This window comes from Eurytemora carolleeae, unplaced genomic scaffold (genome assembly GCF_000591075.1).
Source record: "Eurytemora carolleeae unplaced genomic scaffold, Eaff_2.0 scaffold201, whole genome shotgun sequence".
Taxonomy (NCBI): domain Eukaryota; kingdom Metazoa; phylum Arthropoda; class Copepoda; order Calanoida; family Temoridae; genus Eurytemora; species Eurytemora carolleeae.
The window spans coordinates 109,817-136,118 of NW_019396171.1; the positions used below are offsets into that span (position 1 = coordinate 109,817).

The 26,302-nt window shown below is 32.1% G+C and overlaps 3 protein-coding genes across 3 annotated transcripts in view; 2 read left to right on the plus strand and 1 right to left on the minus strand.

The window, feature by feature from the left end:
• Positions 1 to 973: 973 nt before the first annotated feature.
• On the plus strand, positions 974 to 10,039 carry LOC111697116 (uncharacterized). The gene is made up of 7 exons (XM_023467004.1): positions 974 to 990; positions 4,944 to 4,981; positions 5,039 to 5,105; positions 9,239 to 9,326; positions 9,464 to 9,542; positions 9,784 to 9,853; positions 9,908 to 10,039. The coding sequence occupies exons 3-7, from the start codon at positions 5,091 to 5,093 to the stop codon at positions 9,980 to 9,982; spliced, it is 327 nt and encodes a 108-aa protein (XP_023322772.1). The 5' UTR covers positions 974 to 990; positions 4,944 to 4,981; positions 5,039 to 5,090; the 3' UTR covers positions 9,983 to 10,039.
• Positions 10,040 to 10,869: 830 nt separating this feature from the next.
• On the plus strand, positions 10,870 to 12,791 carry LOC111697111 (uncharacterized). The gene is made up of 5 exons (XM_023467000.1): positions 10,870 to 10,935; positions 11,263 to 11,337; positions 12,131 to 12,223; positions 12,578 to 12,646; positions 12,705 to 12,791. Exons 1-5 carry the CDS (start codon positions 10,879 to 10,881, stop codon positions 12,789 to 12,791), a joined length of 381 nt encoding a protein of 126 aa, XP_023322768.1. The 5' UTR covers positions 10,870 to 10,878.
• Positions 12,792 to 17,155: 4,364 nt separating this feature from the next.
• LOC111697119 (uncharacterized) overlaps positions 17,156 to 26,302 on the minus strand; it is a 43,126-nt gene continuing 33,979 nt past the window's right edge. Inside the window, exons 16-19 of the mRNA XM_023467007.1 lie at positions 21,255 to 21,382; positions 19,858 to 19,954; positions 19,379 to 19,414; positions 17,156 to 18,284 (exon numbers count right to left, since the gene is read on the minus strand). Of these exons, the coding sequence (XP_023322775.1) occupies positions 18,197 to 18,284; positions 19,379 to 19,414; positions 19,858 to 19,954; positions 21,255 to 21,382 (349 nt within the window). The 3' untranslated portion in view covers positions 17,156 to 18,196. The remainder of the gene's footprint in view (positions 18,285 to 19,378; positions 19,415 to 19,857; positions 19,955 to 21,254; positions 21,383 to 26,302) is intronic.

Consider the following 26,302-nt stretch of genomic DNA (forward strand, 5'->3'; position numbering starts at 1 on the left):
CATGTGCACTGTACAGTGAGGATGGAAATAGAGAGGCATGTAAAATGTACAGATTGGTTTAGGTAGTGTAAGGGGACATGTTTTGTATTCCCCTTCACCCTTCACCCAAACAAAATCAAGCAATGAAATTGTACAGGAGCTATTTTATATTGTTCTCATTAAATTTGTTTCAGAGAATAGTAAAAAACAGTGTCTCTGTAATTTTTTTAAATAACCTGAATCTTCGTGACTGATAAACATCTTTAAGTTATATAGGGTGTTCATGATATAAATGCCCAAATTCCAGATCTTAACTTGCATAACAGTGGGGTTTTGCAAATCAAGCTAAGTCTAGAAGTTGGAGCGTTGTAGCTCAGTGTTTTGAGTTATCTGAAAAAAAATAAAGAGGGGACCCTCCCATGCAATTGTGATATGGTTAAATAAAAAGTCTGCATTCAAGTTTTGTCCTTTTTATGGGATAACCCTGTATGCTACCTAGCTCTTCCAACATTGCAGACAAATCTGTTTATATTGGCTTATTTAAGATCTGATTTATTTTTTCCAAGCATGGCTGTTGACAATACTGTCTATTACTGGATAACAAAGGTGAATCAACATAATTTCATTTATGCTAACGAAAAAACGAAATAGTGATATTTTCAAACCAATGTAATGGACAATTAGGGAGAAATGTTGTAGGCATTAACTAAGGTTGGATAACAAGGACAAGTTATGGAAATGTTGGCAATTGGTTGACCCATATTTGAAATACTTTTAAAAGGGTTTTTATTAAAAAAAATAAATTTGCAATTATCCTTTAAAGGCACCCATGCAAAAACCTATGTAAATTTTCTGTGAAAATGTCTTCTTTCTACATCGGCTTTCCAAAGTTTATGTAAGTTCCTCAAATTATCTATGGAGATGTCTCTCCTAGGAAAATGTTGATTCAGAAAATATGTGTTTTTTTTCTAGCGCCCAGAGAAAATATCTCCAATGCTAAATATTGTTAAGGTAAATGATAAGTTTATAAATATACAACTTGAAGAAGTTTAATCAGCATTTCTCCCCTACTTTTTACTCCACTTTGAGATTTGGAGATTGCTACATCAAAAATATAATTTGCATAGCCCTAGAAAAGAAATTTGCCTATGCATTATATGCTGGCACAGAGATTATGTTGGTATTTGAAAAAAGGAATCTAAAACTAGACGTGTATCAAGTAGAAATCAAATAAAATTCTGTCTTGAAATAATCCTAAATCTGTTAGTTTTATCTGTTTGTTATTTATTTCTTATTTATTTCTTCCTTGTTGTGTATAAACGTTCTCACAAATAACCTAATAATCCTTCTTTTTCCTCCTTGTGACACCCTGCATTACCTTAAAATATTTAAGTTTCTAGAATGATATTCTTCATTTACATGGAAATAGACTAAACTAAAAAAAATCCACATTTATTTTTCCTTTTAAATACATCTTGCCATAATTTAAACAAACAAACAACACAAAATATTCATTTATGATTAAATGCAACTAGTTTAATATTCACCTAACATCAGCCATATTTAAATTTAGAAATTTGTAAGGGGTACATTTTTAGCAATGCTATCTCTGTATTTGTAACTGGCATTCCTCATAGGGGTGGACAATGGTTTCCATTGTCCTGCTATTGTAACATTTTCAAGGGGTTCAACACTATCCAGTAGAGCTGTGGATTGTTTGGTAAATAAAATCTGAGGGACAAGCAATTTTCTAGAATGCACAGCAGCATTTGTATGCTATAAATATCTTTTTCCACAATTTCTTTGATTCAGTGAAATGGAAACCAACAAAAATGTTTAGTGAGTTATTAGCTTGATATTTACATTTATGAAGTTAAAAATCCAGCAATAATTGGTAACTCAAGGCATAAAATTTTATCAATTTTTTTTCTTTTCCTTCAAAACTGTAAAATGAAGTTTCAAAAAAACAAAATAAACAAAAAAAACTCAAGAATTTTTTTTCTAATTCATGGGCTTCCTCAAAGTTTTCTTAATTTAGATCCAATGCTATTTTGGCTGTTAAATCCAATGGGCCAGATAAAATATTTTGATAAAAACAGATTTATATTCCCATGGGTTTCATTCAAGTTATAAATTAAATTTTAGAGGTGGTCGTAACAACAAAGTCAAAATCGCTTCCGGGGAGGTGTGGCTGGTTCTAAATCATTTGATTTATCCAAATTCTCTCCTATAAACTAGCAACTTATATCAATTAGCAATTGGGTCTCCATGTCAAATGCTGGAAATAGGCCCAGTGAGATACCCATTTCTCACTCACTTGTTTCTGTAAATATCCACAGTTCAATTTTTATGTAGGAACAGGGAAAAGCACATCTTGCAGTGGAATAATAAATTACAATGTGAATTGGTTTCTTCTGTAGTTTACAAATTTTTAAGCAATTCATAGATCACAATCAATTAATCTTATATATGTAATTCTAAAAGAAGCTTACATTTTGTGCATCAACTGAGTATATGGAACGACGTCCACATAGGGTATAGCTTCAAATCAAGAACAACCCTTGTCTTGTGAATGTTTTATTCAGACATATCTCCTTTATCTCTCAAGATTATGTCCTTAAATAGTTTATGTTTTGAGTGGACTTCCATGTGAAATATTGTTTTTTAACACACCTGTTAATACTCCAATCTGAAAGTCTTTGAATCAGGAGGGGCATTTATTTCCAGTTTTAAGTCAAACCCTGCTTTACCCTAGAAACCAGAGGTCGTCCTAAGGTCATCCTAAGGATGTCATAAGGACATCAATAATTACCAGTGGGACGTCTGGGGACATTGTATTTTAGGTGTTGAGGACGATTAATGCAAGGATTCTTATGTCCTCACGACCTAATTTTTGAAGTCAAAATGATGTCACTTTGGACCTCCAAATGACCAAACTTTTGACTTCCAAAAGACCAAACTTTTAACATCCAAATGACCAAAGTTTTGACGTCCAAAGGACCAAAGATTTGACATCCAAATGACCAATCTAGTCATTTATTTATCCTACATTTAACCACTGAACAGAGCCTAATTTATTCTATTCGTACTGCTACACTTTAACCTTCCCCCCCTGGTATTACATTTACATCATGACTGACCTGTTGTTGCTACCCCTACCCCCACCCCACTAGGAGCTACCCCTGCCTCCCCTCCTCATATCACATAATGACCACCCTCCTGTGAATAATTGTTGCTAATCCTCCCCCACTAAGCACCATTCAACCCCCCCCCCCCTGAGGTCCATACATTCAATTTCATCATCCAAATACAATTCATTCATCAATTCATACTAACCTATACCTGCTACAGATGCTGTATAAAAGAACTTCTATTTATCACAAAATTCTCAATTTACTGACATTGATTATTCCGAAAACATCAATTAATTCCGTAAAAATCCAAATTTTCAAAAATGTTATTTTTTCAAATTATATCTTACATATCAATTCTTTGGAAAAAAAATTTTAATATTTTAAAAGTGGCTTTTATTTAAATTTCAGGTATAGAGACATCTAGTGGCAAAACTTTGAAGGTGTTAATCCGACCTAATAAGACCTAAATCAGACTTAAGGGCACTGTTTAGGTTGTGACCAGTTATGACCAGTTTGGTAATCCAACCACACAAGACCTAATCTGACCTAAGGGTCAAGTTATGAACAGTAAGGACCAGTTAGGTCCAGTTAGGTAAAGCAACCAAGTCTGACCTAATGCAACCCAATCCAGTTAGGTCACCTGACTTAACTCAACCAATCTCGACCAAATCCAACCTAAGTGGATTGGTCAGGTTAAGACCAGTACGAGCCCAGTTAGGTTACTTTACCTAACCTGACCTATCTCGACCTAATGGGACTTGTCGAGTGACGTCACTGGTTTCAGGGTACTCCAGGCTTAAGAGTATATCAGCTCTTACTCCAGGGTTAGTGTAGGGTTAAGAACAATGTTTTCCAGGTATATCTCCATCTCAACTTCTTAGAACTACTTCAAATCCTGAATACATTAGAGTTGAGAATCATTAGAGATTACAAGTACAGTGTACATTAGAGCAGTAACAGTACAGGGTTGAGCTCACAGGTGGAATAGAAAACACCCTCTCTTCCTTCTCCAGTTAAAATAAGATTCTGTACAACGGTACAATTCATTCTTCTCCAATAAACCAGGCAACTATGGTTAGGATACAACAATATAATCCTCAGGGCCTGAACAGGGCTTTATATTGTTGATGTATAAGGGAGGTTAAATGATGAGATCAGGGTACAGCAGCCCTGTACACTGTTCCCGTATATAGTAAATACAGTAAGTTAAAGAATGTACAGTATTATCTGATATTTTTCAAACCTTTTACACTTAAATTGTAGAGAAAAGAATTAGATTTGTATTCAAAAATACCATGTTAATTTGGTCTGTAAAAGGCCTCTGATTAAATATCTTTTCCAGTATTTTGGGGCGAAATATAACAGTTTCATGATACATTTTACAATTTATGATTAATGGTATTGCAACATGTCTTTCTTGCTTAAAACTTTCAGATAAAACTGTAAGTTATATAATAAAAAAGGGTTAAATATGCTTTACATCAAACAGGGTTAAATATGGCTAAAAAGGAGGTGATTAAAAGATGCTTTATATCTTCTTCTGCTTGAAGAATCAATGATTAGATGTGGATCCAGTTCACCTATTAGTTCAAGGTAGGGTGATCACGGCATCCTCCATTCCTGGTTCTTTTCTGAATAGGGCTTAGATACAGATTCTGCATTTAGTGAAAAGTAAATTTTATCAATCAAGCATTCATTTGAAAAGGCTGAACTAATTAAGATGTTGAAAACGTTGTTTGAATTAGACAAAAATGTATATTTTTTTCCTAGTTGAACAACAAGTGTATTTTGATCTTGTTTCAATTTTGAGTACTTTTTACATTAATTCAGATTTTTGACTTGCTTACATGGATAGCAATTCTAATCAGGTAACCTTTTTACTAACTCATTGAGAAGAGCTTATTTAAAGAATGAACAAAATTTAGTTTGACTTGTGTATGTGTTACTTTACTGGTTGTCTCCAAAGTGGTGCAATATATGGGCTTCAAACAGGTAATCTACCATCCAACAGGTTTGCCCTACAACTCTAATTTTTGCTTTAATTTTTTATACTTTCAAAAGTGGATAGGTTCATTGAGTTAGGTGAATATTTTTGTAAAAACTCAGCCAAGTAATTTTAGTTCACAAAACCCATCCAGATTGATTCTCAGAGGGGAATTTAATCATCAGATCTTTTATTTCTATGTGATCAACCTAATCCCAAAGGTTGTTTAGCTGATATGAGGTACTTTCCCAAAGGCATTTTCCCAGGGGGCAACTTCTCAAGTCTGCCCTTGCCACATATCTTGGCTCCCTTAGCCTGTTATAGCAGCAGTTAGGGTTGTTAACCCTATTCCTGCTGGGGGGGGGGTCCATTTGACCCCCCTGTAGTTTTTTTTACATAACTCAAAAAGTATTGGTCTGAGGCTGTTGAAATTTTCTGGCAAATTTGCAAATTTTTTTGCAGATTCTAAAAGTAGAGCACAAGAGCTTTCTAATGATGTATCATTTGTCATATTTGGACATCAAACATAGGATTTAGAGAGGGGGGTCAAATTGACCCCCCCCCCCCAGCGTATCCTGGTTTTCAAGTACCCCAGCAGAGATAGGGTTAATTGTTTTTGGAGAAAAACCATTGCTACTATAAACAACCCACTCATTTTCAACTTTTAGAAAACGAATTATGATTTTTTTATAAAAACTATCAGCAATCATATGATTGTTTTTTAAAAACAATCTTTTTTGAAAAAAAACCTTAGTTTAAAAAAAAAATTATTGTCATTTATAGATATGTTAACAATTGTTAACAAAGGGTTGTCATTAACAATCATTAATAAAGGGTTGTCATTAAAAAAACGAGGAACTTTATTAAAACTGTTCTTTTAGAAAAACGATCGTTTTTGAAAAAAAATTACATAACACTTTATTGAATGTTGTCTTACATGAAGTTAAAAAGTTGTGAGGGAGCTAAAACTTTTTCGTTTTTTTGTCTTCTTTTCAGAGTGAAATGATCGTTAAAAAAAATGAAAACATTATCATCCTTACCTGCAGTTAGGGCTGGGGGCGTTCCTGGTGGAACAATCGTTCTTTCCCGAGAACTACGGAACGATCAAGAATGATCCCATCGTTCCAAAAAAATGAACAATTAGAATGCGTTCTTAAAAATATTGGAACGATTAGTAAAAGAACAGAAGGGAACAGAACAGGAATAGCTTGAACAGAATGGTTAAAATTGTTAACGCGTTCTTATTATCAAGAACTTGTTTTGAGTTGGGAAAGCAGTTTAAATGACTAATGTGTTCTAAATCCTCTAGAAATAATTAAAGATTTTTTTCTTTAATCACCTGACCCCCCTCCCCCCACTTAAAACCCACCATCCCCCCCCTTCCCCTGTCTCTGCTAAACTGAAAACACTCAGATTAAACAGCAGGTTTCAGTTTAACTTCTGTATATTGTACTGTACAATGTACATATCAAGGATATTAACACTCCCGCCCCTCTCCTCTCTCTCTCACAAAATTATACATTGCTCAGCCCAGAAATTATCTAAGCTTATTCTTTTAACACTAAATTCAAAATATATAATTTAAAGTATTATTTACGGCTATAAGGAACTTTTTATTAAAAAATCATAATATTTTTACTTTTTGAACAACTCTTTTCTATAAAACTTTTGTCTTGGATGTAATTGTTCGTTACTAAGAAAGAAACGTGGGATGGAAACGTTCTTGAATAAGAACAGAACAAGAGGGATGCAACCATTCTTCAACTAAGAACTCCAAGAATGGAACGGAAAGGAATGAGAACCAAACGATAAAAGAGGAACGAGAACAGAACGATTTAGCTGAAGGCCCTCATTCTAGAACAGAACTGAACCATTTCAAAAAAGTTGGAATGTGCCCAGCCCTACCTGCAGTGCCTTTATAAGGCTGAAATTAATCTTTGGGAAGATGCCGCTTATAAATTGCACATTCCGGAAGTTGCCATTGTTTATATTTGTTGTCAAAGTACGGGAATTTTTTTAAATAGGGGAAAAGGGACATTTGGGAGGCTTAATGAAAGTCACTCAAGGAGAAAGAATGGCACCATGAGACAATATTCAAGTGGGGTAAGTGGAAAAAGTTGTGATGAAGTGTCTGGAAGGAACCAGGAAGGAAATATATGGGTTGGGAAAGAACGCAGTAGTCAACAAAATTTAAAATTGTTTTAACCAAACTTTCAAAACTTCATCCTTATGATTGTCAATTGGTGGTTTGACATCTGCATACAAAGTTGTGGCATAAGATTTATGACTGAAAAAAAATCTGGCCAATATTATACCATTTTCCATCAATTTTATAGTTTTATTATATTTTATTTTATTACAACTCCCAACAGAAGCCTTGCTGAAATATAGGATAAGTTACTGTTACATATGAATGAAGCTGATCTTTTTTGGTGAATAATGAGGGATAAAATATTTATCCCTATTTTAAGTTGTATATATTCTAGTGGGTTGAATCTATTTTCAACCTGACGTCAAGGGCCCGAAGGAAACCAGGAATTCTAATGGAAAATTCACCTGGTATTTGGGAGAACTAGGGATTCCTGACCTACAGTGAAACCCTTTATAATGAATACATTGATAGAATTCATCAAATGTTGTATTCTTCACTTTCATATAATGGAATGATGCAGATATTTAGTTTTTTAATTAAATGATTATATGGAACTCTTTAAAACTGTTCCCGCATATTCACGGCTATTTATTTATTTTTGCAAATACTCAAATTTACGTAATATATTATAAAACTCATTGAAAAATTGTCAAGACAACATTTGATAAATTCTTCCTTTGTATTCGTTCTTAAGGGTTTCACTGTAGCAGGTCAACCTGTACAGAAACAAGAGTTAGTCAATGAAGATCTACAGTACGAAGAGGAGGAGGATAAAAGTGGTTTTCTTTTAGAGATTCTTGTTTCTCATTTATTCTACACTCTACATAATAATCATTTGATATCAATTTTTTGTATAAATGAAGCATTTGTCTTGTGAATCGAGTTATAATTAGATTTGTGTGAGTTCATAAGTAATTTGGTTTGTTTAGCAATATGTTAATTCATTCATATAGAACATTACTATAAAAACCCAAGGTCCGCTTCTCCAAGAAAACTTTTTTGACCTAACCTTACCCTTTTGTAAATGCCAATCGTATTTTAGGAACTTAACTCATAATATATATATTTTTTATTATGACGAGTTGTGTGTGAGTGAACTTTGCTGAAGTAACCGATTCCGAACTAAAAGTTTAAGAAGCATCTGCAAAATGCCGCAAAAACTTTTACTATCATGAAAATAGTCGTCTTTACACAAGTGCAGACTAATGAATAGGGAATGTATTTTTTTTTGAAGGAAAGGGGTCAAGGCAACTGGAACTGTTACTTGTAGAGGCAGCAAATGGAGTAACCCCTGCTATTCAGGGCCTGAAAATATGTTCAGGGGTAATTACCCCTAGAATTCTAGGGGGGGGTATTTACCCCCAGGATTCTAGGGTTTACCCCCAGGATTCTAGGGGGGGTAAATAACCCCAATAACCCCCCATATTTACGCCACTGAATATCAAGATCAAAACAACTGAGAGAATCAAATGAATAAATCTGGCAGACGCTGAACTCCAACCTTCGAGTGTGCGAGGTGGGGAAGACTTCACAGCTGCGCTTAATTAAAAGCATGATTAAGGGGGGGATGACATTAGTAGATCGAGATTGAATCCTAGCCGCAGCCCTTGGCCCAGAAAGTGGTATAACTTAACCTAACCTATGGCCGAAGCGCTCGGCCCAGAAAGTGTCTTAACCTAACCTAACCCAAAATAAATACTAATTTAATTGAAAATTGTTAAAAAAGTGGTCATTACAAAAGTAAAATCTGCAGTGAAGTCTTCCCCACCTCGCGGACTTAAAGGTTGGAGTTCTGCATCTGCCAATAAATCTGAATATATTTGGTTTGGCTTTGACGGCTCTCCAGACTTCTAGAGGTGGAAAATATCGTCTTCCACATTCTGGTTATTTGTGTCCGTAATTTGGAAGCACTTGCCATATTCTCACCTAATCAGTAGGGTTCCCTCTACCTAGTTCTACTGAAAACTCAATAAACTCTTTTTTATCTAGCCTGATGGAATACTTGTGTTACTACTACCAATATCTTTATTGAATGCAGAGAGTATGCCTGACTGGTTTCTATTCAATAAAAAGCGAAGTAAGGCCTGAGGCTTGAACTTATCAATAAGTAAGCACTAATGTGCAATATCTAATATCACTGTCACTAAATCTGTAAAACAAAGCTGTTACTGTTTATTTTAAATTCTACTTAAAATCTAAATTTATCTGTTTTAGTATTTTCTGGAAGTATAATAATACTAACCTGGGCATTAGCATCTACGCTATTTACATTTGCCTTTTCTTGCAATCTTAGGTATTAAAATTAATCTGGATGTTAAAAGTAAACCTATTATATCATAAAAAATGTATCTTGTAAAATTAAAATCAGGGATCAGAAATCAGAAATCAGCAAACTAGAAACATAGTGTAGAGCCAGATAAACGGAAAACCGGATACATTATAAAGATCTGGCTTTATTTCAAAATCCCAACTCTGATAAAATCTTTGAGGATGTCATCAAAGATATAATATTACAACAATTTGAATAATTTCAGAGAAATATTATTATCACAACCTTATGAAATTCCCCCTGATACAGCAGCTGAAATTGCAAGGAGGCAAATGGTGAGTAAGTAATCACATGAATTTTGTAATTTAATTAACTTTTTTATGTTTTAGAACCTTATCCTACCAAATGGCGGTATTGTTGTCATTTTCCATGCAATCAGGCCTGAAATCAGTCTTAATGTATAAAATAAGGATGGAATTTTAAATGAAGTTCTTTACAGACATTTTTGAGAGTTCATAAATCCTAAAGAAAAAATCTCATGACAAATCTCAGAAAAAGTTTATCAAATTTTGGCCTTAAAGTTTAAAGTTAGACAAAGTTTTGTATCATCATATGAAAATAGAATATTAAATTGTGAAATAATGAGTAATGACAGTTTCTGGGAACTAAAAAGAAAAAAAATTGAAACTGATAAAACAGTGTTTAACATTGTATTTTTAAATATTTAGATAAATAGTTGTTTTGTGAATAAAAGTTTGAAACATATCCCAAAGTTAAAGAATATTGATTCAATGCAGCTTGAGAAAAGTTTGAGTTTAAAAGTCAACAAAAATAAAAATTTTGAGATTCTAAAATTTTTGGTATTCTGAGAAAGCCAGATTGCATGTTTATTGCAACATGAAAGCAATTAGATGCCAATTTGGGGCTTATACTGAAGGATTCAAACAATTCAGATCATGTTAAAATCGCTGACACCCTTGTGTTTGTTGCTTCATGGGTAAATATAATTGTATTAATTCTTTTAATCTTTTCACATGTGCAATGAAAAAATTAAATTAGTTCCTGTAAGTTAAAATTATTCCTGTTTAAATATAATTCTGATATAAATCTAAAGTATCTACTATTTTTCTGTTTACACAGTTTTAAATTTTTAATATTCAGTGTCAAGGCACCCTTAACTCTCAAGTATTTTCAACAAAATTGTAATGATTCAATTGTTAGGAAACATTAATAAATCAGAAATATTTATTCGGGCTCTGAAAAAATCAATACTATTGATTTAAAAATGTTAATTAGCTACAAACTTATGGTTTAGTTCTTGAAATAAACAGTGTGTACAGTACCTTTCCTATTTGTCTAGATGCAACTAGTTACAGATATTACTTCTAAAGAAAATTTAGTCACTTTCTTTGATAAGGTATGACTCTAACTTTTTCTTTAACTTGGTTGCAAATTCAGAGAGGTCTTTTTTAAAGAATTTTTAAAATCACATTTGCTTCAATTAATGATGTTTACAGCATGAAAATTTGGTCAACTGTAAAGAAACAATTTTGTCTCGAAAATGAATAATGTGTTCAAATATTTTAACATTGCAACCACAACAAAAGATTAAATACAAAATATATTATCCATGGTATGATTTTCTAGGAAGAATTTTAATATTCAACTTTAATTTAGATTAAGCACAGCCCTCAATAAAGAAATTAAAGAACATCATCCATTATCTTGTTTATTTTTTAATCAGGATTTAATAGAATTTCTGTTAAATAACCCAATATTTGTTTGGGAGAAATCAATGCATCCTTTCCACTATAGCAAGGTATTATCTAATTTATTCATAAATGGATTGTAAAGCAATTAATGTATTTGTAATTTTTGTCATATGAATGATTCATTTTAATAAAATTAGCCTTCATATTATTTACTAAATTATTTTTATAAAAATTTATTCACACACACAGATACAAATATACAGGGTGTCCTACATCATATTAGATCGTTAATTGCTTAAAATTAAGATTTTCAGGATTAATCAGAGAATTAAAATAAAATAAATTTAAATTAAATAAATTTAAAAGAATCATTTCTAAACATTTTATCAGGCTAAAATAAGAATTTGTATGTAAATAATACTAGATTTTTTGAGCATTATGTGCATATTCTGGAGTTAAAGCTTGGAGATAATTTATTATGATATGGGACACTCTGTGTTAATGTTATAGTTTAATTTGTTTAAATATTATGAGTATATAGTTTTACAAAAGAAAAAGGAAAAATATGCAAAATTATGAAATAGGCGACATTGATCAGAACTCATTACATAACATATTTATCATTTCAGTTATTACGTAATCATTAAATTCTTAAAAATATTCATTCTGGTATTTAACAGTTCTTGTAAAATTGGAACTTTTTATTACATACACAAAGGAACTACAAATTTTGCCACAGACCTTAATATTTATGTCATAGACCTTTAATTTTAAACCAATTGATCTACCAGAATTCCAAGTTTAAAATATCAAAGGTTTACTAGATGAGATACCAGATACCAGATTGGGATTTGTGAAAAGCTTTCCATTCCTTTTTATTGTTTCCTTTTAAATAATTAGGAACCAGTTTATCAATCATTCTTGTGTTGGTTATATCAGAAGAATTCTAAATGGCAAGAGCTTCTCAACAGTCATATCTTGATCTTTCATCAGGTTGATAGTTATTACTTCATTAAATATGCATGTGATGCAAGGAAAGGAATTTCAAACACTGTTCTCCTTTCTTTTTCTAGTAATACTATTTAAGTAAAAATTTACAGTTATTTCTAGGTTTGTATCGAAAACAAATTAGATCTCATAGGTTCAGCAGTTTTGATGACTATAAGCATAGATATTCAATAATAGTCAAAGCTTAAGAAATGATCAAGCTAAATTTATTGTTTGGTACCCTAGCATCATGTGCTTTTGGAAATGTAAATTATCATGTTTACAATAAAGTACAGTAACTAAAATATTAGCTTAACAATATTCTTCTTTTTTATCTTAGTCATGTTTAAAAATATTAAGGCAAAACTTGGAGAGTATCTTGACAAATGGAATCTAGTCAAGCAGTGGGAAGAAGAAGACAACACATTGGTATGACTAGAAGCTCCATGATTTAAGAATCACTTGTATACAGAATACACTGATTTAGGACAAGCTAAATTTTGAACATACAGCAGCTGCATTCATTATCCTTGGTTTTGGTCTAGTAACATCAGCTTTAGGAACAATAAAATAGAATTTTATTTAGTAAAATTTGCATAAAAACAAACAAATTTAGTTTTACTGTTTACTAATTTATTTACTACTATTAGTATTTTGTTCCGAGCTGGTGTTCTCCTTTTATAAAAAGAAGAGAACTGGATAAAATGTTGTATTAACTATCAAATAAATGATCAAAAAACATACAGCTTACTTCTTAATCAACTATATCAACACATATCCATCTCTATAAATATTTTTAACTATTTAATCTTTTCAAATAAGTTGTTACTGTAATGTTAATATCCTTATCTTAATAAAATTTGTTTGCAGATTTAAAATTTTCTTATTCATGGGTTTTTAAAATTGTATTAAAGCCCCATACTACTACTGTACAGGAAGGAGACATTTAAGCAATCTTTTGTGTGTTGAAAAGAGAGCAATTAGACTACCCTTTAACTTGGAAAGCTGCATTTTATGTAAAATTTGTCTGTGTACAGAGCTGTGTGCTATGTTTATAGGACTATTTCAAAAAAAGAACTAATCTACAGTCTTCTTTCTACTCAACATAGGGTTACCACACAATGGCATTTTTCTTTGCAATTTGTTGCGCTAAATTTCACCCAAAGTTTTTTTGCGCTATTGCACATGTTGCGTATGACATGTTCGCATTGAAGATTGGGTAATTTTGCACAATGAAATCAAGCCCAATAATGTGCAAAAACAACCTTTTTATTGCGTAGCTTTGCACTATTTGCCATTCACAATTCGCAATGAAGATTGCGCAGTTTTTGCGCAAAAAAATAAGCGCAATATTGCGCAAAGACAAGATTTTCTAGTGTAATAAATATCAAAATTCGAAATAATTCCATTTATTAAATCATTAAATTTTTCTATAGTTTCAAAAGTATAATACATATTATGCTTAACCTAAACTTCCATCATTAAGCTTCTACATAATAAAGACATGAGATGGCTGGCAAAGTACTATTAAATTTACTCAATTTCAAATAAAAAAAATTAGATGTGAATCGAACATTTAAATAAGATTTAGATATTAGGATGAAAAGATAAAACATTTTTGAAATATGATAACGCTTAAAAAAAACAAGGAATAAAAATTTAGATATTTTGCAAATAATATGGGTAGAATTATCCAAACTACTATTACAGTACTTCTACACTCTACAGTGACTGAAAAGTAGTCCCATACAAAGCTGCGCTTGTTTAGGACCCATCTTGATTTCTTCCTTCCTAAAAATATAAAGATTCGTAAAAATATTGAGCAAAACCCTGACTTAACTACTTAAATAATATAAAAATGATTTTCATATATTTGTGAAAGTCTAAATATGTTAATCAAAACCTAATCATGTGTAATGCAGAAATAGGGTTAAATTTAAACTATTCATATATATTCATAAACATGACAGTTAGTGAACAATTTTCCTATTTTGTATTTATGAAATAAAGAAATTTTTTTGTGATCTTTTTTTGTTATTCTGTTTGGCATCAAAGAACTGAACAAAATATGTAAGAAGACATTAAAAATTATAATTCCCCAAGTATCATGTTTTGTGGAATACCTGTGCATTGTACAATGAACATTTTATAGCTTATTTGTAGATGTATGTCTGTTATTTTGTGTAAATAATAAAACGGCAAAACCAATACTAAGAGGGCCCACATTTTGTGATAGATCTCATAAACCCATAAAGGTGATTAAATTTTTTAGAATACTAACAGTGAAAAATTGTCTTTTAAAAACGACCCTTCCCCCGCCCCCTCCCCCAAATTACTAAATCCATCACTAATAATAGAACAATCTGCGAAATTATTAGTTTTACAGAAAGAGAGAAATTAAATATTGTGACCATTAAAAAAAGCCATTATCACTAAAATCATTATACAAGAAAAAGGGGTTGCAATGCCTTGTCAGACAATAGAATTTTCGAATGCCCCCCCCCCCTCCAAAAAACATTAAGTGTGAATAGGGTTTCCACTTTCCAGTCGTAATTTTGTTACACATAATTACGCGTAATTTCGCGTAACACTTTCTTTCACTTACGGAGGAGCATTACACGAAATTACATGCTAATTACGTATATGAAAGAAAGTCTAGTTTTGCGTAATTAAGTTGTAATTACGCGAAATTACGTAATATGAAACCATTCCGTAATTTGTAGAGTACATGTTAATTCTCAGAAATGAATATAGCAGGAAAATATGTGTAAGGATATGGACCAAACCTCTATAGAGAAAAAAGTAGACATTTTATTGAAAATATAATTCGGTCTAGATTGACCCTGGTCAGTTCTAACGATATAATAACCATCAAAATCAATGTTAAACCCACAAGAAAATAAACTTACAAAAAAGATTATTTAAAAAAATTTAAATGGGTTGTCAAATGGACAAAAGGAAAACGAATTCAGATCATGAGATGGAAAAAAAAAGATAATTTGTAAATATTCACTTTTGAAAAAAACGTTTTAAGACAATTATTATTCCTTGAGTTTGTTTCTGTCGAATGAAGATTAAAAACAAACCAGTTTATATGTATAACATTTAAAGTGGTGGTGGGGCTAGTGGGGGTCGATCTAATTAACGAACTTATAAGTAAATCAGGGGGGGCGGCTTTTCTAAGGAGGGGTATTTAAACCTTTTAAACAATTGGAATTAAAAAATAATATTTTTTCTTTAAAATACTGATTTACAGTTTACAATTAAATAAAAACTATTTTTCCTGTGAGATCAGTCATAAAATCTCTGATGCATTTAGATTCTCGTACTTAAAGTAAACAATTCTCACAAGGTCCCAAACCTTCTCTAGAACGCTAACTTTTAGATGGTTATAGTTCATGTCCAGGAAGGTTAAAATGTTTTCCTGTAGGCTGGTTTGTATGGAGTTTTCGCTAATTAGGCGTAATTATTGCAACATTTCGCGAAATTGCTTTTGTAGGAATTACGCGAAATTATGGCGTAATTTCGTTAAATCGAAGTTTTGCTATTTTCGCGTAATTTTTACAAAATTTCGTGAAATAATGTTGTAGAAATTAACAGAGATATATGAGTAGACATCTATTACAGACTAGAGTATACGATATTTTCCCCTGCATGTTCCACTGAATCAATAAACGATCAATAAACAGACGTAGGTGTATTCAAGAATATTTAAAGATCCTTTGGATACGAAAAACAAAACCTTCAAAAATAAACCAAACTCATAAATTTTATTTTTTATGTAAAAAGTTAGAGTATTTCTTTAAAACTTGTAAAACTTGAACCCTGAATGGGTATGCAACAAGTGGCTGTTAGATAGCAGTCAAAAACCTTTACTAGAAATGCAGCATGTCGTGCCGGTACAGCTATAGGCCTACTTAGCCCCCCCCCCCCGTACGAAAGCAGATAAGCAGTCTGTGTGTTCTATTTTGAAAACTAAAAACATACTATTCAAATTATTTGGGAAATATATGAAGCATTTTGACAATATGCCTCAGGAAGAAAAGGATGCATTTTTAAAAGATATAAGATAAAAAACTTATAACTGAATTTCACTTATACTTTGAAGATTTCAACTGTCGTCTTCCTTTTTTTATTTTTTTTTTGATAATGTTATTTTGTTTTTTTTTGCATATGGTTTGTGCAGCCTGCAGGTTTATGGTGGCAGTTTGATCAGTTCATCCCTTCGCAAATGTTGTCTTTCTTTAAAACTATCAAACAATCTATATTTATTTTGTACATTGCTTTTAATGGCTATAACGATTTCTTTGAATGGTTCAATGACCATGGGGAGATGAACATGGATGCATTACAGTAGGCACTCTCTAGTCTCTACTACAGACGTTATTTTAAATGAAATATGGCACACTTTAAACACTGAACTAGACAGATGAGAAGGTCAATATAACGATATTACTGTTACGTCTTTGTGACCTTGTAGCTCATCCAGGTTTGATTTTAAGCATGAGTAAAAGAAGTTTTTATTAAAAACAAATAAGATTTCAATAATTTCTACAAGTTATGTTACCCTTAAACCTATATTTGATCAATATGTCGCTTAAAAATGTTTCATTCTGATAATTCCTATTTGTTTTCCTGCAGTAGAAGTGCACAAGTCTCTTTTAAAGAGAAATCGACCTTCTAAGCACCTCCACTCAATGTCGTCTTTACCAACCCCTCCTCTCGGAAGAAGTCCAAACCAAACCAATACTCCAGCAATTTCTGTACTAGTGAATAATTAAATTCACAAATAACTTTGTAATTCATAGTAAATCACTCCTTAATTACCCCCTAACACATCAAATTAGGAAGTTCATTTTATTAAACAATAAAACAATGTTTTACTTATATTTATTGTATTAAACAGTAAACAATGTTAGACCAATATTTAATTTATTAAACAGCAAACAATGTCATATTAATATGTTTTTCCACTAAAACTGAATTTTATAGGTTTGAAATAAATCTATTTATTGAGCTTATGTGTTATGGAGTAGAGGAGCCAATTAAATAATCATCTAATCACCGACGCCCCGCCAAAGTTTCAACAAATCAGTTTTTTAATTTATGAACATTGATATTTATAAATTCATTCTTGTCAAAGCTTTTAAGGGTACCGTTGTGTATCGGAACTTGCCAACTCAAAATGGAGATCACTTAAAATTACGCTTACAACTCCTTAAATATATTCTTTTGTGCTATAAAATGATTTGAAAAAGAAATAAACAGTTTTAAGTTTCATGAATGAAGGAAAGTCAAAAAATGATATTTACATAAAAATTGTATTTTTTTCATTCAATCATTATTTATCCTACAGATTTATCCTACAGATATGGATTTTAAGATGAAAGAAAATAAGATAGTTATTTGTTCTGTTTTAGATTTTTTAACTATCGAACCTTTGTTTTTGAATTAAACGAAGAATTAAAAAATTATGAACTTTCGAAAAACGAAAACGAAAGGACGATATGCTTTATTGAACAATTTTTAAACTGTTCCTGAAGAAAATTTTAGTTTTTAATTTTTAAGGAAGAGAAGTTTATGAATGTCGTCTTGCATGTACTTTTCACTTAAGTGACCACTTTTCGAAAAAATGTACAGGTAGGTTGTTAACGATCGTTAACGATCGTTAACGGTCGACCAAAGCCAAAAATGACAAACCTTCATTAACGAAACTGCGTTGTTTTTATAAAAAAAAATATGATTTACGAAATCATCGGTTGATTAAATAGTTTTTTTAAGTAAAAAGAAAATGTTGACATCATAAAATTTTCTTCAAGCATTCACGCCAAACAGAAACCTAGCATTTTCTGGATGCAAAATTTTGCATTGGCCTTATACAATTTTATAAATGATTATTTATTTTATCGAAAATCTCAATTCTGAGCAATGCACGAATCTTTTTTGCGAACAACTCCCTTTAACGGGATCAGAGTATAACTATCCAGTGCAGACTCCTAGTCCCAGCTCTCTTTGCATCTGTTCAGCTGTTAAATCCACAGATTTAGACTGGGTAGTTCCTCCTTTCCTGCAATATGTACAATATTTAAGAAAACAAGGAAACCACTTTTTAAATGTCGTCCTTGAAATAAATTTTTTGTTACTTAATGTTTTAGTTCTATTTATTTCATGTTTAAACAAAAATTTTAGCTTTGTATAATTGTAAAGCGGATTTTGAGATCAATGCTTAATCTCGATCATTTATTAATCTGCAGATTGTTCAATATTATAACATGGAGGAATACACAAATGAAAAGAATAATTGTATTAATCCTCAAAATAAAAGTGCCCACAGTGGTTATCGAGATCAATAAATCGAGATTATGAGTAGCTCACACGAAATTTTCCAGATCGGTTCATATAAATTTAACTCGGTTCATATACAGAGTGTCCCAATAAACATGAGAATTGAGAGACGACTTGAGAGTCGTCTTTGATTTCTGATAATCAATGCATGGCAAAGAAAGTAAAAAAAACGAGGCTGTAAGTCAGACGAGCTTTTTACAAAGTGGTCTACCTTTCTTGTATCTTAAAAATTGACGACGATATTAAATATTAAGACAATTAAGATTTATTAAATAAATTTAAATTTGTAAAATTTTGAAGATAGAAAGATGGTAGACAACATTTTAAAATCTCAAGACCAGGCGTTTTCGATATTAGATAATTAAGATGGAATACTGCAATAATTGTATTCATGAACAAATGCTGTAATGGATCAAAGACGATAAAAAAGTCGTCACTGATTTCCCATGTTTATTGGGACACCCTGTATTTAAATACTTTGCTTAATTGCTTAATTGTCTGTTTGTTTATTTCCAATAAACCTCAAAACGGTTGAACTGAGCCGAAAACTTTAGAATGGGATATCCTTAATCCCGATCGCTTAATTAATCTGGAGATTAATAACATGAGGAGAACAAGCCATAGTTAATCTGGAGATTAAGAAAAAGAGTGGATCAAGCATTAATTCTGATATCCACCATTCAAAAGTTCCCAGCTCAGATTGGGCCCGATTGGAACCTCATACAACCTCAGGGGAAGGTTTCTGGATGCTCAGAATTTCAAAAAGTTGTCTCCCAAAAATTTTAGATTTTGTAAAATTTTTAACATTTTTCATACCTGTACAATGCAACAACGGTTCCACGGATGTCGTCTCTAAAAGATTTTTAAAATTTATTAAAATGTTTCTTCCAAGAAAAAGAAATCTGCGAATTTATGATTAGATAACTGTCAAGATGTTATTCAAAGGGAATCTTCATTTAAAGAGATATATTTAGAATCACACAGTTACAGTTTAATTTAGAATCACACAGTTACAGTTTAATTTAGAATCACACAGTTACAGTTTAATTTAGAATCACACAGTTACAGTTCAAACCTTTGTTAGAAAAAAGATGGTTGAAAATTGCATACCAAACAAAATATCTTTTTATATATAGTTTTATATGAAAAAATACTTAACTTTAGCTTGTACCATGTACTTCACTGCACTACAATGTACATAAACCTACCTGTCGATGAGAACCCAGAGAGGTACAAAAAGTTGATAGCTTGTACCAAGTTTGTACTTCACTACAGTAGAATGTACATAAACCTACCTAGCTATGAGTACCCAGAGAGGTACAAAAAGTTGGTAGCTTGTACCAAGTATGTACTTCAGCATTATGTACAGGAACACATTGCCGCGGATATAATCTGCAAAAAATGGATTGTAAAAAAAAATTATATTTTCGACCAAAAAAAGTTTAACTAAAAGTTTCAAAATTAAAACCACTAGGTAAAACCAGTTCTTGAATTTCATCAAGACTTGCTCTGCAACCCAGAGCTTTAATCTGCGAAAATTGAATTTATACATTTTTCGCATTCAGCAGTAAAATGCATGATTAAGAAGAGACAAATTTTTGATCTAATATAATTTTTGCCGTGTATAAACATTTTATAAACTTTGCTTTTTTATTTCTGATAAACGCTTGTTTAATTAATTCAGTTAAGTGACCCTAAATTAAAAACGCGAATTTTGAGATCAAAAGTTAATTCGAAATTCATGTTTTTATCTTTGAAAACTGATTATTTCCAACTGTATTTTCTCTATAAAAAGACTTGCGGATTATTGCTTCAGAAACAATATAGAAAATTGCTATGGTCTGAAAACGACGATATACTCCATATCATTATAAATAAAGACAACACATTAAATATTATAAACGGTCATTTTTAGCATTAAAAATTAGGCAGAGTGGGATTTATGTTGTGTTCAATGCCCCGAAAATTCCAAAACAGAGAGAGGGGGAATGAATTTTGTAGATCCAGAAAAATAATATCTGAGAATGCCTGCGTAAAGACTGGCAGCTGGTGGGGTCTTAGCGCTCGGCCCAGAAAGTGTCTTAATCTAACCTAACCCTAAATAAATACTAAATTAATTATTTTTCTGGATCTACAAATTTCTCTCCCCCTCTCTCTGTTTTGGAATTTTCCGGCGTATTGAACACAACTGAATCCCACTCCCCCTAAACATTAAAAGGATGATACAGGGTGTCCCACGAAACATGAAAGTCTTTGAATATTTTTGTATGTCTTCTTCCATGTACAGTATTACATATCATAGACGCTTTGCAGTTTATTTTGATTTTAAAAATCTTTTACTTGAATAAATTTTACTTTAAAATCAATTTTATTATAGCGTGACTCCCATACAATATTTTTTATTATTCTCTTTGGTATTAAACAACTTTACAAATTATGGAAGAAGACATTTAAAACTATTTATCAACTATTATGTTTCGTGGGACACCCTGTGGCTGTACCATACAAACACAATAATGATAAAAAAATATTACAAAACGGCTGAACAATGCATTTTCCAAGTTCAAGCTTTCCCTTTATGTTTTTCATTTGAATATAAATAAATTAAGAAATCTTAATTGAAACTTAGAAGTGTACCCTTTAGACGCTCTTTAAATAGAAGTAGTCATTTTAATATTTATTTTGTTATCACCTGACTGCTCTGATAGAATCATGTTGGTTGAGTAACAAACTCCAAATATTAAGAAGAATCCCAGAAGAAATCCACTTGAAGGAACTTTAGCTGTACTTACTTCGATCCTTGATCCGTATCCAGTATTCCTAAATATACACTCCTTGATCCGTATCCAGTATTCCTAAATATACACTCCTTGATCCGTATCCAGTACTCCTAAATATACACTACTTGATCCGTATCCAGTATTCCTAAATAGTAAATATACACGCCTTGATCCGTATCCAGTATTCCTAAATATACAATCCTTGATCCGAATCTAGTATTCCTAAACATACAATCCTTGATCCGTATCCAGTACTCCTAAATATACACTACTTGATCCGTATCCAATTCCTAAATAGTAAATATACACGCCTTGATCCGTATCCAGTATTCCTAAATATACAATCCTTGATCCGAATCTAGTATTCCTAAACATACAATCCTTGATCCGTATCTAGCATTCCTAAATATACAATCTTTGATCCGTATCCAGTATTCCTAATATAAAATCCTTGATCCGTATCCAGTATTCCTAAATATACAATCCTTGATTCGTATCCTGTATTCCTAAATATATAATCCTTGATCCGTATCCAGTATTCCTGAATATACAAGATCCGTATCCTGTATTCCTAAATATACAATCCTTGATCCGTATCCAGTATTCCTAAATATACACTCCTTGATCCGTATACAGTATTCCTAAATATACGCTCCTTGATCCGTATTCAGTATTCCTAAATATACACTACTTGATCCGTATCCAGTATTCCTAAATATACAATCCTTGATCCGAATCTAGTATTCCTAAACATACAATCCTTGATCCGTATCTAGCATTCCTAAATATACAATCTTTGATCCGTATCCAGTATTCCTAATATACAATCCTTGATCCGTATCCAGTATTCCTAAATATACAATCCTTGATTCGTATCCTGTATTCCTAAATATATAATCCTTGATCCGTATCCAGTATTCATGAATATACAAGATCAGTATCCTGTATTCCTAAATATACAATCCTTGATCCGTATCCAGTATTCCTATAACACTCCTTGATCCGTATCCAGTATTCCTAAATATACGCTCCTTGATCCGTATTCAGCATTCCTAAATATATCCACTCCTTGATCGGTATCCAGTATTCATAAATATACACTCCTTGATCCCAATCCAGTATTGCTAAATATACAATCCTTGATCTGTATCCTGTATTCCTAAATATACAATTCTTGATCCGTATCCAGTATTCCTAAATATACAATTCTTGATCCGTATCCGGTATTCCTAAATATACAATTCTTGATCCGTATCCAGTATTGCTAAATATAATCATTGATTCGTATCCCCTTTCATAAATAAACGATCCGCAAAGTTGATGTTCAAAATCATCCATTTGGGTGGTTACGTTTTGAAAATCGATTTTTCAAATTAGATAATTTAATTAATAATGACGACGAAAAATGTAAAAAAAATGGATGATTTTGAACGTTGACATTGCGATCAAACTCAGTAAGTATACACTATCAAAACGTTTTATATGTCTCAAGTGATCCCTAAAATATTTTCTCATTCTCTGACTTATCAGATTATTCATTAAATTTTGCTTTTTCACATCATGCAAAATTTAGACGATGCATGACCGCCTTACCATATGATTATACATGCTTTGCAGACGGTACTCCATTTGAAAAGAAGTTTTTAAGGTCGTATTTTAAATTTTTAAATGTTGTTTTTCACTGTACAAAATTAAATATATTAATCTCAGGCCGAATTAAAAGAATTTGAGCCGCTTCTCAAATTTGAGACGCGGCTTAAACATGGTTGTTTCCACTTGAAATTGTATTTATTGTTCAGAGATTTAAGCTGGAGCTTAATGGGGACCAGTTTTTGGTTTTTTTCAGCGAAATGATTTAGATATTTTACATTTGGCCTCTGTGAATCTCGAGATCAAGCATTGATCTCCAGATTTTGCAGATCTGCGGATTAATTTAATTCCTTCTCAATTTCTCGTGAAAATCTTAGCCTGCAGGAAAACGGAAATGAAGGGATCAAGCATTGAAAGTGCCCACATCGGATATCGAGATCAAGCGTTCAAGATTAGCGCTACTCAGCACAAAAGTTCTGTCTTGTGAACCATTTCTAAAAAATTGTCTAGCTAATATATACATCAAGTATTTGCTTTGTTTGCTACGAAGATCAGCGGGTTTAATTCCAAATGGGTCCAATAGGTAAAGATACAGCCCAAAAAATTAAATGTTAAAAAAACGAATATGTAGGAAGTGTAAAACTATACAATATATATTGAAATACAGATATGGTATAGCGCAGATAAAATACAGATATGGTATAGCGCAGATAAAATACAGATATGATATAGCGCAGATAAAAAAAATGGTAAAATGCAGTTTTTTCCTGTGTTAAAACCTTTTTTAATTCAACTGTAAATTAATACATATGAGAATGCACTTTATTACTTTTATTGCCAGTTTTCAGCACAATTATTTTTATTGGCAGTTTACTACATTCTAGCACAATTTTAATCTTTCTTAATGTTACTGCTTACATCTTTAATCTCCTGTTCAACGAAATAACCAACCTTAAATTCCCTCCTTTTTTAATTCCAGGGAGGATAATTACTTATCCTCCCTATTTACAGGGAGGATAATTACTTATCCTCCCTATTTACAGGGAGGATAATTACTTATCCTCCCTCTTTACAGGGAGGATAATTACTTATCCTCCCTCTGTGATCCATATAGATTTATCAAATAAATAGTTCTCTAATTTAATTTTATATTTACATTTATCACTCTCTTAATCAATTTTGAATAAAATAGTTGAAACAAGTAAACTACACCTAGTTGATCTAGGAAAGATCAAAACATCTTTTCACAAAAATGTTGCGAAGTTTTCACAAAAATATTGAGAAATTTAGTAGTAATTAATAGTTAAAGTGTTTCCGAAAAAAGAAAAAATACCAGAAACGAAATTTTTTAACTTCTAAGGGATGAACTTTTTAATTTGAAGGATTAACAGATAAGAGATAAACTGATAATCCATGAAGATATACCTCTATAATCAACAGATTCAAAATAAACGTCAATGAAACCATCAATCTTTATCTTACGGATTTTTTTATTTTATACTCTTCATTCAAAATGTATATGCCGACAAAAAAGTTTTTATGAAAAAAGGCTAAAAATGATGTTTAATGGGTCAAATTGTAATCAAAAGTCTGCAGTTCTCTGGGATAAAAACAGAAACGTTAAATCCGCGTGAATGCGGAACTCTAGAAACTTTATTTCATCAATATTGTGGAAGATATTGATCGTTTTTCTAGATTTTCTTAAATCAGAATGAGCATGTCTCAGTTATAGAGAAACCACATTCGAATATAATCATCATACTTAATCAGACAAAGCTACTGTTGTGAATCGCGCATTGCCTTTTTTTGCATTGAGGGTCACTTTTAATTACGCTTAGAGTCCCTTTAAGAAAGATAAAATTTTGTAACGGATAGCAACTAGCTCAATGCCCGTTACAAACTGAGATTAAACTCCTTGAAGTGGGGAAAACATCAATTTAATTTATACCAGAGTTGAGAGAGTAAGATATCCTAACCCTCCTAGCTATAATAGGCCCGGAGGACCGATGGTTCAGGATAAACAGGGTTAAAACTATCTTAACCCTATCCCTGCTGACCCCCCCCCCAGCAGGAATAGGGTTGATATAAAATGTAATGAGATGTTTGTTTATTTTTCATAACCTGTGGTTATTGAAGTATATTTATATTTGTATATTATTTTATAATTTGCTTTGTAATATTCCAATTGATGAAGCTTGCCAATTAACTAAATATGGAAAAATAGAGTTCAGAGATTCAACAGAAGGAATATATATAGCAGAACTTTTGATGAAGAAGATAACTGAACAAGACCAATCATGAGATACTCCCTTCTAAGCTCTTTATTTTCCTTAATACAACTAATGCGATATTTTTTCAAAAAGTTCGGTTTTAAAGCAAACTTTCTTTATTTGTTAAAATATTCTCCCGTTTTCACATTTAAAACATTGAGTGCTTTGCACCCCCTTTCCTGTAAATAATTTTAGATTTTATACTGTTGCTAAGAATCAAAGTAGACCATTTTAAACCATTTAAAATCATTTTAAAATTTGAAAACTTTGGCTGATTTTTCTTTACGAATTTGCGTATTTTCAAAAAAATAATATTCCAACTATTTTTCAGGATTTTTTTCTAAGGGGAATGTCCACATTTCCATACAAAGGGAACGTGCTCGTCTAGCCTCCTCCAATTGGTTTGAACACCTGCTATGGGTTCTATTAGGTTTACGTACATCTCCCAGAGAAGACTCCGCCACATCCGCCTCTGAAGCTGTTTATGGTTCTGAGTTAACCCTGCCTGGCCAGTTCCTAGAAGTACAAGATCCTCCAACAAATCTGTTTTATGAAAACCTTGAAAATTCTATGTCTGGTTTTCAACCTGTTCTGCCTCGTCATAATACTCCTGCAGCTGACACTCTTCCAGAAGTTATTCCTAAAGAACTCTCATCTTGCCCAATGGTTTTTATACACAAGGATGGACATGTTGCTCCTCTTGCCCCCCTCTACGAAGGTCCTACAAGGTTTTAGCCCGCTCCCTTAAAACCTTTCAGCTCCAAGTTGGCAAGAGAGTAGAAGTGGTTTCAGTTCAACGCCTCAAACCAGCTTTCACAGCAGATGATGAGGCTCCAGTAGAACCTCCACGCCGGGGCAGACCCCCACGCCAACCTCCTCCGGTTCCCCCTAATCCCCTTAGACGTAGAGGATGACCTCAAAAAGTTGTTGCAGACTCCTCCGCCGTTACTCAGCCAAAGAGGAAAAGAGTAACTTTTAACCTAAAACCAAAGATTTTACACCAAAGGCTTCAACATTATCAGAGTTTTTTATCGCTAGCCTCCGCCTTCATTCTCTGCCTTCAGCCTCCAACTTCCTCCGGCCTCTCCGCTGTTCCACAA